Source organism: Paralichthys olivaceus, chromosome 8 (genome assembly GCF_024713975.1).
Source record: "Paralichthys olivaceus isolate ysfri-2021 chromosome 8, ASM2471397v2, whole genome shotgun sequence".
In the NCBI taxonomy this organism is placed as follows: Eukaryota; Metazoa; Chordata; class Actinopteri; order Pleuronectiformes; family Paralichthyidae; genus Paralichthys; species Paralichthys olivaceus.
The window spans coordinates 12320338-12335374 of record NC_091100.1 but is presented as its reverse complement, the minus strand read 5'-3'; the positions used below and the strand labels follow the sequence as shown (position 1 = coordinate 12335374).

At 42.1% G+C, this 15037-nt stretch overlaps 1 protein-coding gene across 2 annotated transcripts; it reads left to right on the top strand.

Moving 5' to 3' along the window:
* The first annotated feature begins 4383 nt into the window (after nt 1–4383).
* On the top strand, nt 4384–13496 carry melk (maternal embryonic leucine zipper kinase). Of its 2 annotated transcripts, none has more exons than XM_069530721.1 (18): nt 4384–4523; nt 4784–4896; nt 5083–5168; nt 5892–6008; nt 6124–6267; nt 6376–6444; nt 7380–7472; nt 7720–7818; nt 8036–8104; nt 8718–8816; nt 9109–9195; nt 9360–9491; nt 9659–9817; nt 9966–10254; nt 11502–11598; nt 12000–12156; nt 12481–12584; nt 12697–13496. In XM_069530721.1, the coding sequence occupies exons 2-18, from the start codon at nt 4818–4820 to the stop codon at nt 12872–12874; spliced, it is 2058 nt and encodes a 685-aa protein (XP_069386822.1). In that variant the 5' UTR covers nt 4384–4523; nt 4784–4817; the 3' UTR covers nt 12875–13496. The 2 variants fall into 2 exon arrangements, with proteins under 2 accessions (XP_069386822.1, XP_069386823.1); XM_069530722.1 differs by having other exon boundaries at nt 4401–4523; nt 4716–4896.
* Nucleotides 13497–15037: the final 1541 nt, after the last annotated feature.

Below are 15037 nucleotides of genomic sequence, written 5' to 3'. Positions count from 1 at the left end.
ATGTTGAGAGAAAGTGTTTGAAAAGTGTAGGCACGGTTACTTCAAGTTGAGGTCACTCCCATTTGCACCTCAACTTTGGATGTTGTGACAACTGTGTGTGTGTGAGTGTGTGTGTATATGTGTGTGTGTGTGTGCAGACTGGCCCCTGTATCCTACAGCTCATCCAAAACCAATATCTCTGCCTGTGAATGGTCATGCAAGATTGTGAGGCTTTGGACGCACATCACTCTTGATCTTGCTCTCACTTCTCCACCCTCTTCTTGTTTTTCACTTTATAAGGCTCGTCTTGTTCTCAGTTATTCTTCTTTTCTTCTCTGCAATGATGGAAAAAATGAAGGATAAAAAAAAAGAAAGGAATCAAAATTAAAAATACCACAGTAAGAAAGAGCCTGGATTGAGGATAATCGAAAAAATATGTCTAATCTTTGCACAATTTATTGCATTTTCTCTGTGTCATGGACAAAAGCACATCAGTTACACAGAAAAAGCACAAAACATGAAGAGTACTATTATTCTTTAAATTGTTTAATTTTGCCTTCAACACACAAAGAATGCTGATTTTGTAGTGACTTCATTTCTCCACTGTGCCATGTAGAGGGAAAAAAAAATCAGATTCAGAAATTACTATAAATCCTCTGGCCGGGAATCAAAACCCCACAGTGACACATCCCAACGTCTTCATCGAGAGGGGTTATGGTAATATTTTCATGGACATAAATGATTTGGAGAAGTTCAAACACACATGGGTGCAATATATTCCCCTGGCTGAATGTTTTAGTTCTGGCACAGGAGTGTTTTGAGCCGTGCAAACACACCAATGTAGTGAAGCTCGCCTGGCTCCCCAACTTTCCACTGTTTTATGTTGGGGGAATTAGGAAAGAGGGGGAGTTATAAATATCAGAATCGTCTTTTAACTGCAGCCTAATGTCGCCGTATGGAGAAATGTAGTGGGATGGAGCAGAGACAATATATTTTCCTACCTGTTTTGTGCTTGTGTGAGCAGAAACCGCCGTTAAAGTCTGAAAAAGAACGTCTCCCCCAGCTGATCCACACCGCAGCTGCTCACAACATGGGTGTGAAATTGCCAGGAATGAGATTTTCATGACTTCTATAAGAACCTGAAGTAGTTCTACACGATTGTGTGTGTGCGTGTGGAAGATACTGTATAGGAGTCACATGTGTGGGTGAAGCACCATGATTCAAGTTGACTGTAAACCTGTGAAGCTGAGGATGAAGACGCTTGGCAGCAGAGAGATGATGCCAGCGTGTTGTTTCCTCCTCCTACATGTGTCTGCGTCTCCATGTAAGTGTCTGGCTCTGTGCCCTTTGACCTTTGACCAGTGCACTGATGTGCATGCTGCAGCAGAACCCCATTAAACCTCAAAGCTGCACATCCCATGCAGCCTCTCCTTTTCTTTTTTCTCTCTTCCTCCTCTCTGGCGCACATCCAGATCTAAGACGTCGCCCCCCAAGAGTGAATAGCTGGTAGTCACGGAGCTATGACACAGGCATTCTGGGAGCCTCCAAAAGTCTGTCAGGGAATACTGTGCACGACAGGCGCTGTTCAGGCTTCGATGTCTGTTTTCCACTGTGACAGCTTAATTGCTGCCACGTCTGATCACTCACACACGCTGTGAGTCCCCGAGAGCAGCTGGAAGTGGCACAGCAGCTCCTTAACACATGGATCTGCTCAAACTGTGACATGTACAAGCTCAGGGCCATGAACACAGGCCTGTACACCATAACATTATATTTTACCAATCTGAAAACATACATGTTAATAATATCGCATTTTGTAAAGATGATGGAGCTATTAGATGTTATATCTGGATTTAGCTAAAAAAAAATGTAACTGGCAAACGCTAAGGCCTTCCATGACCAAACCGTCTGTTAAAACCATTGACTGTAACAGAACTTGCCCTCCAAATCATTACAACTGCTTATATTTTTATTCTCGAGCGAACACAAAGTTGAGTTGCATCTTATAAAAGGACCCAGAGGGGGAACACCCACCGGCTGTATGTTCCAGTACATTGAAAATGTGTTTTAATGTGCAGTAAAATTGTGAGATCATACTGATTTGGGAATGAAAAAGCTCTCACTGATAGATTTGTAAAAAACAAAACAAAACATGAAGCCTCAAAACGGTTTTTCAGTTATTTTTCGTGAGAATCGACCATGTGCGACTATTTAAAATGTGTTTTCGTCAGTGTTTCTCTGTATTGTTTATAATTCGGTGTGTGTGTGTGTATGTGTTTGTGTGCGTGCGTGTGTGTGCGTCCTTGCTGGCCACACTAACCACAGAGGAAAAGGAGACAAAATAGTAAAAGACATAAGAATGAACAATACAGTCAACTGAAATCAAGCTCACCACTGAAAATTAAAGATTTGTTTCCCTTACATTCCATCTAAATGTTCCTCTCTTCTCCACTTCCTTCTCTTCCCCTTCTCCTTCCCATTTCTCTTCTCTCCTCTCACTCGCCTTCCCTTCTCTCCTCCTCCAGCTGTGGGTTGTTTGATGTCCCTCTGTCCCGTCCTGGCCAGCTGCCCCAGAAACCAAATGAGGGGTTCTGTCATCCCGCTGACACCTGGTCATCCCCTAACCACTGGTTACTCCCCTAACGACCAACTCCTTCCCTAACGACCATGAGAAACACAGGACGACCACTGATCAATCACGGAAATTCCTCGGCAGCTTTCTGTCCATGTTGGACTTGTGTCAAGATGTGATATTTTCACTCCATAAACATTTTACAGGCTGATGCGTGACTGGCCTTAAAGGCATGATGTCTTGTCGCGGGTCTTCTAACAGACCAGGTGCAGTATGTTGTATGTTGCCAATGCATCTAATGAAAGAACAGTGATCAAGACAGGATGAGTTCATGTGGCTCTTACTGTACATCACGCAAACTTCCACAGAGAGAGAGTGTACACAGTCATTACTGATGGCTGACAGGTAGGCAGGGGTCTATTATAACCCAGTCAGGGTCTCTGTCCTCACCTCTCACTGTTTCCTAATTACAGGCTCAAGACTGGTGCAGGTGAAGACACAACCACACGCATCTCTTGACACCATAAAGGCACCTCTCTGGTCAGCTACTGCGACTGCATACCGACGGGGTCAAGCTGAACAGTTTGCACATTGCGACACACACTTTTCCATCCCTCAGGTTGCGTGTACCTGCACATGATTGCACATGAAAGTACGTTGGCAGGTAAATCTTTCAACTAACCACTACCTTTCAGAAAACTGTTACTGTCCTCATGCAGTGTAGCTCTGTTTGTACAGTGTGTTATTTCATTTTGAAAGCCGCAGTCAAACCCAGGGGTGGTGCTGAGGGTGTACACAAAGGTTTATGAAGTACATGTAATTCAATCGTTCCCGCTTCTCTGTTCTGATTATTTGCTGCTTTTCCTTTTTTACCACAACTTACATGTTCTTGCCTATGCTCAGAGGCAAAGTAAAAGGCCACCCACCCCTCCTATCAAACCAAGACACCCTCGCTAAAATGAGAACAAAAAAACAGTTTGTAGCTTTGCATTGTCGTCATTTTGCATGTTTTTGTGATTGTTTTCGGCCTCACTGTGATTGCCTCGTCTCTTCTTCTTGTCACTTTGCATGACTTGGTGGTCGAGCTAAATCTCTTTGTAGTAATTTTGCTTTTTTTCATGGTGTTTTTTGTCTTGTTGTAGTTGTTTTACTTCTCTTGTTGGTTTAGGTGTCTTTGTGGTTGTTTTGTAGCTGACCCCCAGGGTGACCCCCCCTGACTCCAGGGTTAACAGTAGGCCCGCTCAGTAATCAATCCATGATTGTATACCCAGTGGAGGGATGTAACAAAGTTCAGTTACTTTTTTACTGTAGTTAAGTACATTTGTCTCCACGACATATTTATCAGAAAATATCTGTACTCTGTACTCCTTTCTACTCCGCAATTAGACGCCACCTCCTGCAACGGCAGCATCATGGGTAAGGATATACAGAATATACAGTAGGTACAGTGTAGTTTTGCATTAAGGAATAAGCTACTCTCCCGGAGAACTTTCAACATTTAAAAGAAAGAACATTTGTTTTTACTGATTTAGAAACGTTAGTGTGTTACTTTTACTTCAGTACATTTATGTCTATTTATTTGAATTTGGATATCGCCTACAATCACCGGAGCCAAATCCCTGCATTTAATGCTTTTACTTTCAAGACTTCATCTATATTTTCCTTAAATACAAACATACTTTCATGCAGTACTTTCTAAAGTTTTATACAAGTACTTTATTATTTCCACTTCATCTGAGTACAGACCTTTTGTTTGAATGGCTGCAGTAACTATTATTCACCGCAAGGGCGCGGACGAAGCACCAAACGGAAACCGGAAGTGAAGTCAACGTCAACGTACGAAATTCAAACTTGTGTGAGAAACATTTGTGTCCGAGCTGAGTGTCCTGCTCCCTCTGCTCCTCCTGCTCCGTCTGCTCGTTCGGCTCATGGTTGCTGACGGACTTCGCCTCCAGTTTTCACACTAACTCAGGTAACTTCAGTCAGTCAGCTCGTAGTTTCCCCGGCTTCACTAAGAGCTTGTTGTCTGTAGCTGTGATTCCACTTTTTCCGGTCTGCTCTGCATAGGTTAAGATAGTTAGCTAGTTAGCCAGAGCATGTTGGACAGACTCGGTGCTAACTTTCTAATGTTGATGCTGAACACTAAGATAGTTTTCCCGTTAAGCTTGTTTCAGTGTTTTCAGTGAGTTGAGTGCAAGAACTGCCGCTGCAAGCCCTGTTCTCTGGCCGCAGGAAGTGTTATCGCCGTGCGGCTGAGGACGGGACGATGCCCGTGGAAAGGACCGAGCCCCGCGGGGCTGACGAGCTCCACAGATACTATGAGGTCTATGAGACCATCGGCTCAGGTAACGTCGATAAGAATGATTTGTTTATCGCTCTGACGGTGTCTTATCATCTCCACTGCGAGCTGTGAACCGTGTGTGTGTGCGTGTGTGCGTGTGTGTGTGTGTGTGCGTGTGTGTGTGTGTGTGTGTGTGTGTGTGTGTGTGTGTGTGTGTGTGTGTGTGTGTGTGTGTGTGTGTGTGTTTCAGGAGGCTTTGCTAAAGTCAAGCTGGGTCGACACCTCCTGACCGGAGAGAAGGTTGCCATCAAAATCATGAATAAGAAAGATTTGGGGGTAAGTCAGAAAGAGGCAGTTTTATCCAGCAAAGTCTAAAAGTACGGACTCTGAATTTTAGATCACTTCTGAAAGAGCAGATGGAGGCTTTATTTTCTTCTTTCTCTAACCAGCAGCTGGAAGACATGTTTGTCTTTCAAGAGAAGGATTTCTCTTATTCATTTTCTTTTAAACAAGTCAATGTTTTTTAGATTTACTTGCTATTGACACTTTTTTAATTTGTTTTTGATCTAATCTTCTTTTCTACCACAAAATTGGGAAGGTTGCTCATCTTCAAGGAGGTCTTCATAACACAATAGTACAAAAACAAACTATTTAAAATTCACTCCATAGAGGACAGGCAGAATACACCAGACATAAACATCAATGTTTTGAAGATGTAAGCCATAAAAAGCTGTTTTCAGACAGGAACTCCAGAAACGTGCACATTTGTCTTTCACATTTAAGTAACGCAGCAGCAAAGTGTCTGGACACGTTCACAATAACATCAGGAAAATGCTCAGATTCATTCAGGTGAGGGATGGCACCTGGGTAGAGCATGCAGGAGGCAGGGCATGATGTATAGTGCCTGAAGTCAAGACGTTTTGTTTACAGCCCAGGCATTTGCGTTCTCACATACTCTGGGAAAATTCAGGGAAATGTCCAAACTTCAGTGGATTTTGGAAACCACCCATAGGTACATGTAAGAATAAAGAGAAAACAATTTGTCATCTCTCTCCCCAGGATGATCTGCCGCGTGTGAAGGTGGAGATTGAGGCCATGAAGAACCTGAGTCACCAGCATGTGTGTCGTCTTTACCAGGTCATAGAGACTTCTACACAGATCTTCATGGTGCTGGAGGTAAGCACACAATATTACACAATGCAAACAGATAATAGGTTTGAGTGTGTGTGATAGTGTCATGTTCAGTCATTTGGCTCCTTTGTGTCCCTCTCTTCTTACCCTCTTCTCTCAGTACTGCCCAGGTGGAGAGTTGTTTGATTACATCATAGCAAAGGACCGTCTGACAGAGGAGGAGACCAGGGTGTTCTTCAGACAGATAGTGTCAGCGATGGCTTACGTCCATAGTCAGGGATATGCACACCGAGATCTCAAACCGGTAAAAACCACCACTGTCTGACCGAATGTGCAGCAAATTGTATCGAGTTATCTGCTTTTTTTATATGATTTTAATGGCTGCTGCAATATTTTTCTCCTTGAACTATAGGAAAACTTGTTGATTGATGAAAACCACAATTTGAAGCTCATAGACTTTGGTCTTTGTGCCAAACCTAAGGTAAAACATCACACTTCCTGTCTTACTCTGTGTATATCAAACATATTTAGCCTGTGAACTATTTAGACCTGTAATATGAAATGAATGGAAGAAGTACAAAATTATTAGAGTTGGCCTGATTCATTAGTAACTGATCATTAACATCTGATATTCTTTCTGGTTAGTTTGATCAGTGGGCTTTGAAAGTTGATCAGAGGACTCATTACTTGTGAGACAGTTTCTGTTCATGTTACTAAAATGGCCTCACTGGTCTGGCAGTTTCAAAACAGTTCCACACCACAAACCTCAACAGACATTTTGAAAGATAATCAAGTAATGAAATATGATTCTTTTAAAGCCAGCTGGCAGTAAGGCAGCAAGAGATTGGAACTGTTTGGCAACTCCATTGCCACTCAGAATTTAATTTGGCAAACCCTGTATCAGTCCTGTCACAGGTTGATAGAGTGAGTGGTAACAAAGCTATCCAGGGTGCAACTGGGTGCTGATACCCGAGGCCATACACAGTTCTTAGAGTCAGACTGATATTGATCACCTGATTTTTAGTAGTCCACATTGGTCTATCACAGTTAAATTGGTTGCTGTCCAATGTGCACCACTGAAAATGATTTTACAGAATGCAATACAGAGAGGGCCGTTGCTTGGGTTGATTTTGATATGGTGTCATCACATAGTTTGTCCACCAGGGGGTGCTCTGATTCTCTTTATTTACAATACACAGCAGCATCTGTAGCACGTGCATATATACATGTGTATATATATATGAACGATATATATATTATATATTTATTAATAATAATTAATTTTTTTCAATTCCTAAAATCTGCATTGGCCCCATCTGCAGTATCAGTCTGGTTCTGATACACATTAAAGAATACAAACCCAGTATGCGCATGCATTTGTGTGATCGGACTATCCGGTGGTTGTCTCTCTCTTAGGGAGGTCTAAGTTATGAGCTGATGACGTGTTGTGGGAGCCCTGCCTACGCTGCCCCTGAACTCATCCAGGGAAAAGCGTATATCGGCTCAGAGGTAAGAGAGGTCCACTGTGTGCTATTTATAACTTTTAGAACCATTGGGGTGGCATTTTCAAGATTTGCCCTTATTTAAACCCACAACACTTAATTTTTTTCACTTAGGCTGTTGCCTGTTCCACAATTCTGCTTTTTCATGGTGTCTTGAGCATATTCACTGGTGCATGACTCTGTGCAACTGAGCTGTGAAATCCTGGCTGTATCACTTAAAGTTGGAATATTGCTGTGTGATGTGTAACCTCCAGGCTGATGTTTGGAGTATGGGGGTGCTGCTGTTCGCTCTGCTCTGTGGATACCTGCCTTTCGATGACGAAAACTGCATGGTCCTCTACAGGAAGATAATGGTAAGTGAGCTGCTGTTGGTGACATTTTACATTCTTTGTATAAAAATTATACAAAATTATTGCATTGCTGCTAAATATTTGGAGGTAATCACTATAATTGTTTTTATATTGTATTGTATTATATTACCACTTAAAGGAATCCTTAAATTGGGGAAACTTTTATGTTTATGATGTATTTCTGTTTCATAATGTGGTTGTTTATGTGTTTAATCTTCAGAGAGGTAAATACGATAACCCACGGTGGCTCTCTCCAGGTAGTGTCCTCCTCCTCAACCAGATGATGCAGGTAAATCCTTTGGTTATTCAGTTTCCGCTTATCTATTTTTATTTATTGTCCTCTCATGAGGCTTCATGGTCTCCACTGTTTTTCACAGTTAAACTCAATCCATGTCTGATCCTGTAAAAGCCAGAGAGAAAACGAACGTTCTGCCAACAACACCGACCCAGACTCAAATATAATTTCAACATTTTTATCAGAATCTGACTGGAAAACCAGGACAGGCTCAGATCAGTCCTCCATTATTTAATCATGACTTTAAAATTACATAACATAAAATTCTGATTGCAGAATACCACACAGTATTGTCCTAATAACCCATCAGAGGCAGTAACGCAGTTTGTTGCATCACTACTTGTGTAAACAGAGTTTGTAAATAATCCACTAAAGCTGGGACAACTTTAAGAATTATTTGCATTAACTTTCAAAGCTTCGTTTACCTCAACATGATTTATTTTTTCAGTTTTGCTGACTTTTGCATCATTTAATGATAGACCACTGGATTTGATCTGCTTGAATTTAAATTAAACTTGGAAAGAAATTGGGATTTTCAGAAACATCGGGCTGCTTGAGTGTGTATTATGTTGCAAATTCAGTTGTAGTTTCTGTGTGTGTCCTGTAGGTGGACCCCAAGCGGCGTGTTACTGTTCGCCATCTGCTGGACCATCCCTGGGTGCTGAAAGACTACAACAGCCCTGTGGAGTGGTTCAGCAGGCAGCCGGTACGCTCACACAAACACACACATATATGCTGTGTAATAAATCTATATTTTCACATTAATACAAAAGAAATGCACAATAACAAACACTTCAGTATCTGATTCTGTTTGTGAGTTTATTTCTCTCCAATTAGCTCCAGTCACAGCAGAAGTACTTTTCCATAAAACAGCACCACAATCCTCAACAGAAAATATATAATACATTCTTTTTTGAGAACTGTTCTTCTAGTTTTCACACATTTAAAGAACGTGTCTGTCTCGTACTTTCAGTGATCAGTTTGTGTTCTGTTTGTAGCTTGGTCACATAGATGAGGACTGCATCACTGAGATGGCAGTCAACATGAAGCGATCGAGAGAGAGCACCACAGCACTGGTGACGGAGGTGTGTGCCACTATGTTCGCACAATTTAATGTTGACAATGACGTTTATTATGCTGGTCAGATCTCCGTCAACTCATTATGTGTTTATATATAGAAATTCAAAAATTTGGACGTCGTGTCAACATGATATTTTACCTTGTTTTCATACATGTTGACCCCCCACAGTGGCGGTATGACCATACCACAGCCACCTACCTGCTGCTGCTGTCGAAGAAACAGAGGGGAAAACCTGTCCGTCTGCGCCCTGAACCAACTGTCTGCGAGGACTCCTGCTCTCCCTCACAACAGGGACTACAGGTCAGACTCAGGACCACAATTCTCTGCTGTGTGCCCTGCGTTTTACCCACTCTTTACCATTACATTACAGTTTATTTAGCTGAAGCTTTTATCCAAAGCGTCTTTCAATAAGTGTCAAATGTTTTCCTCCTGTTTTCTCCATTTCTGATTTCCTGTCTTTCTTTCAGACAAGGGAAGCTCTTCATTATAGCGAGGATGAAGATGCTGTGATTGTGGGTTCTTTGGATTTTGGCTCGGAGTACATTGATGACTGTCCCTGGCTGTCAGTCAAAAAACACACACCCCAGGGGGTCAGAGGGCAACCAGACGGATGTGCAAGCAACAAGGTGTGTGAGAGTTATATGTTTTTGACTTGTGTCCTAATCAGGGAAGGCTCAGAAAAAGGAGCATGTTTGGATAAAAACCTCTCTGTTGGGCCATGTTTAATAAGTCTTCTGGAAAAAAAAACTCATGCCACATTTCTTCCTCCTAAAGAGACTGGCATCTCCATCAGTGGAGAGAAGATGTGCTTACAGCCCGACTCCAGAGAGGGGGCGGACAACCACGCAGCACCGCCAGGAGAGGAGGGACAGAGAACTAGAGCAAACCACTGAGAACAAGGAGAATATTGCTGTTCAAGAGAAAGTTGTTGACATTTTTGTGTTGCCTCCTCCTCGAACCCCAGTGTCCAGTAGGAAGAATGCACGCCACAAGAATGTGTTGACCACGCCCAATCAAAATACTAACGTCAATAGCAGCAAAAACAACGCCCTCACACCTAAAGGTAAAAAGAATCTCTTGGTTACTCAACAAATGGCTGTAGTCTCAGTTTAAAATGCAATTTGTGTTTGTGCTGTAATTGTTTTTGTTCCAAACCAAAAAAAAGCTTTAAGACCAATCTCCATTAGATTATTAGCTTCAGCCAATTGGCCCTCTGCACAATGGCCTGTTTCATTTATCTGTCCCTCTCCCCGTCTCATGCAGCTCTCATAATCACAAGTGCCACATCCACATGCCACACATTTGCAAGTAAATTGTCTTCTGGTAATAAACTCATTTATTGGACCTGTTTTTATCCCAAAGCCACTCATATTTCTATGATTTAGCTGTCATTACGCCACTGTGAATGGACAACACACGCACACACTTATCACTGTCAACTCAAAGGTGAGGTTATTATCAGAAAAGCTAATTCTATTCACTTATCTGTAAATGAAGGACACTAATATGAATGGAGAATCATTAAAGTCTTAATTATTTGTCAAGGTGAGTCCTCTGCTCAGATGTCCAGCCTCATTAGTTTCCACTATAAACTCAACCACCACCGAGCTAACGCTCCACCACAGACCTCTTTGGTGTTAAAGTGTCCCGGCTCGGTCCTGCTCTCTTTACAGTCGCCTGTTCTGGCGCAGCATGTCTACAGCACAGACATGCTGCCTCTGACATACTTGTCCACACATGCGAGCACAGTGGTCTGTCCCCAGGCGTGTGCTGTGACAGGTGTAGCTGTCTCTTTCCTCTGCTCACTGCCCCTCGTGGGCTGTAGTGACATGTGTTCTCCTGCCACTAAAGCCTACCTGTGAGTGTGTGTGTGTGTGTGTACTTGTATACTTGTGAGAACCATTTTGAGCATAGAGCTTACGGAGTGAAGACATTTTTGGCAAGTGGGGACATTTTGGCTTGTCCTCACTATTTAAATTGCTTGTTTTAGGTTTAATACTTGGGTTTATGTTAGTGTTAAGGTCAGGATTTAGTTATGATGGTTAAGGTAAGGGGCTGGCAAATCCATTATGAGTGTCCTCAATAAGATAGAAGTGTGTGTGTGTGTCAGACTAGTTATGTTTGTGTACACCAAAGTCTTTGTGTCCACTACTCCAGAGTGAAAGTCAGTTAGTTCCATGCATACAATCAAAGAGCTGCAATCATGACTTTGTACATTTAATCCAAATCCTATACAGTTTCCCCTTTTTTATTTCCTCTCAGGAGTTGCTGAGCTTGTTTAAATCATTTGTGTTCCTTTGCGTCTTGTAGATGGAGGCAGTGGCTCTAAAGAACACACCAAGAAGAGAACAGCCGAGAACAAGGAGCCTGCAAACATTGAAATATTGGCTTTCAGTCCTGAGAGAAGGTGAGAGACCTGAGGGATGGGTGAGGCTGAGAGGAGAAAGAAAGGGGGAGGAAGTGTATGAGCACAGTGTAAAGCCTAAATCTCAGGGAAGACTGAAGTTCACACATCTGTGGTTACTGGATATTTTATGGTGGCCCATGGGCTGCACAGACTGAACCAAAATTGTTATTCCAAACCTAAATGCATGTCCATCAACAGCACGACTCACTGATAAGACAGTTTGAATCACTTAAATTATGTCAAGAACCAGACAGAAATGCTACGGGGCACAAGAATGAAAAGTTACTGTTTTGATGTCTAAGGTTTTTGAAAGAATATGTGAGCTTCTGTCAGGGACAGGTGAGAGCAACTTGGATCAGATGTCAACCGGGAGCGATTACATGCCTCCTTTTGCTCGGCAGGTCTCGGTCTTTGGACATGGCAGTTACAGGAGACAGCGGAAAGAAGAAGAGAGGAGGGAAGGTGTTTGGTTCTCTGGAGAGAGGTCTGGATAAGGTGATCACCATGCTCACTCCCAGCAAGAGACGAGCCCTGCGGGACGGCCCTCGCAAGATCAAGGTAGGCAGGAAGACTGAGTCACCTGTGCTTTGTCGCACGTAAGCACAGTGCTACAGACAGTTATGGTCTCCATAGATTCATTGATAAGACGATGAGTCGAAGGAAAAATGTTTCAAACTGCCTTTGACAACATTAAATCTTGAAATTGAGCAATATTTAAAAAAGTTTTCATTTATAATGGTTTAAAACAGAAGTGTAAATCCTCAAAACTGGAACCAGATAAAGTTTTTTTGTTTTTTTTTTGGTAAATGACTTAAATACAAATATTTAAATCATTTTTACATTACGAGGCAACGTTGTTGATCAGTGTGTGTGTTCCTGTAGGCACAATACAACGTGACTTTGACGAGTCAAACGAACCCGGACCAGGTACTTAATCAGATCCTCTCCATCCTGCCGGAGAAAAACGTTGACTTCACACAGAAAGGGTAAGAGCACAAACCTTCTATCGGTTAACTTGTATTTCCCCTTTATTTTCTGACCAGACGACTCAGTTTTCAAATCCTAATGTTTCTGGGTGTTTTATTGCCTTACATTCAGATATACGCTCAAGTGTCAGACCTGGGGCGACTTTGGGAAGGTGACGATGGCATTTGAGTTGGAGGTGTGCCTACTGCAGAGGCCAGAGGTGGTCGGGGTCCGCCGCCAGAGGCTGAAAGGAGACGCTTGGGTCTACAAGCACCTGGTTGAGGACATCCTCTCCGCATACAGGATTTAAAAGCACTTTTCACTTCCTATCCAAGTCAATAGACTGACCCTCTGTCAGCAATTACACGTCTGTCTTATGTAAATACTCTTAGCCTTAATGATCAGTCCTTATTATTTTTCATGAATATTAAAAATTCTCCTTAGGCCAGTCTGCAATCTCCAGAATATGTGTTACATTGAATTTATGAGAATTGCATGTCAAGATCCTTTATACTGTTTCTTGTTTTATGTAGAATATTGTTGTTTTACTATCAGGCTAAATAGGATCCATGTCAACCCTCTTGAGGTGTGTGTGCGTGTGTGTGTTTGCACGTCTGTGCGTGTGTGTGTGTGTAATGTATTTACAGTTTACCTTCTGGCTTCTTATTACCATATTTATGTCATGATGTTATTCTTCCCTGTAGGTGTAAAACTTGATTTAATAACATAAATGAGCTGAGCATTACTAATTTACTGTCATTGTTTTTTATGTATGTTTACATTTCCTCCATCATGATGTTTTTACGTGGTTCTATGAAGTGTCTGATTTTATTACCTGTCCAGGTGTTTCATGTTTTCTTGTCTGTCACGTCGTGTCTGTAAGATTTTCTACTGACAATGTAAAGGGAGCAAAATAAATGATTTCTGCTGAGTGTAACGTGTCTGTGTGTGTGGAGACAGAGGAAGTGGATTGAGGGGCTTGATTATTTTTCAGTCGTGTGTTTTACACTGTCATCATCCTTATGTTCATCGTCTTCACTCCTCTCGGGTGCAGAGATTGATGGTGATCGTTTGGCTCAGTGACAGAGTCTCTGAGCGTTTACCAACAATAAGATTAGAGGTGAAAGGTGTCAGATATCTACAGTGTTTCTCACTTCAGGTACTTACAGACGCCAAACTCATATTCTGCTCTCAAATGTTGATGATACCCCTCGTTTACTCTAAAGATGTTTCTGTTTGTATTTGGGAAGAAACCATTACAATTTGGAGTGGATCTGGAGCAGTGGGCGGATCCAGGAATATCGCAAGATAGGGTGAAGAAGAATTAATTGATCTTGATGAAAAATACTCTGGTATCTTTAAAGGACTGATATTTACGGTTGTGTGCAACTTAGTGCAGGTCCAAATTAAAATATGGATATAGATCATTTGAATGTGGTTTCAATTCGGGGACCGTTGAGGCCTTAGCTGAGGTGTGAACTCTGCCATCTCATTTTCACCATAGAAACTAAGTTCAAACATCCTTATCTGTGTTGTTCATGCAGAAGTGGTGCTCATGACTGGTAATGCCAAAGCTGTGGCACAGAGTTAAATGAAAATCAAAACTTATGGTTATTGAACTGCAGGTATTTGTAAGTTCTGAAGTGAATTGATAACGACACTGAAGGGTAACTGCTAAGCTTTGATGGTAAAATGGTGGATTATGATTGTTAAGGCAGAAGCTGCAGTAGGAGCATGATTGTTATGACTGAGCTATGATGATCATCGCCTGCAACATCTGAAGAGAGTAAAACAGAAGCTCCTGGATGAGACGACAGCTGGTCATGACGGAGTTGCAGCTGATGGGAATTTATTTGTGGCAACTTCTCCTTGGTGTCTCAGCAGGGAGGGGGAGGGTAATAGTGATGGTGGGTTGAGGTGGTGATAAGGAGGGTTTAACCTTAATGAATTCTGAGAGAGGGTGGGGGGGTGATTTAAGACAGAGGTGAAGGTTGGAGGGTGTAACAAGAAAAATCCTCCCATAGGCGGCGGCCTGTATCGTCCTTATCATTCCAGTGGTGGTAAAGACTCCTGCTGGGCTCGGAGCTGTCTGTGTGTGTGTGTGTGTGTGTGTGTGTGTGTGTGTGTGTGTGTGTGTGTGTGTGTGTGTGTGTGTGTGTGTGTGACAACAGCTGCACTATAAACCAGCGAGGTTATGTTTTGACCCCTGTCTGGTGTTCGTTTGTTTGTTGGCTTTTCAGCAGGATTACTAGTCAACAGATTTCCAGGAAACTCAGTGAAAGAATCAGAATCAGAATTCCTTTATTGGGAAATTAACAGCATTGCAACAGCAAGATAATCAACAAGCATGAAAAATGAAGAATATAGAGTAAAGATAAGTTAAACAAGATATATTACTATATACAAATTGCACTTAGATTTCTGACATTGGTTGTACATGATGAGGTTCTGTGTGTGTGTGTGTGTGTGTGTG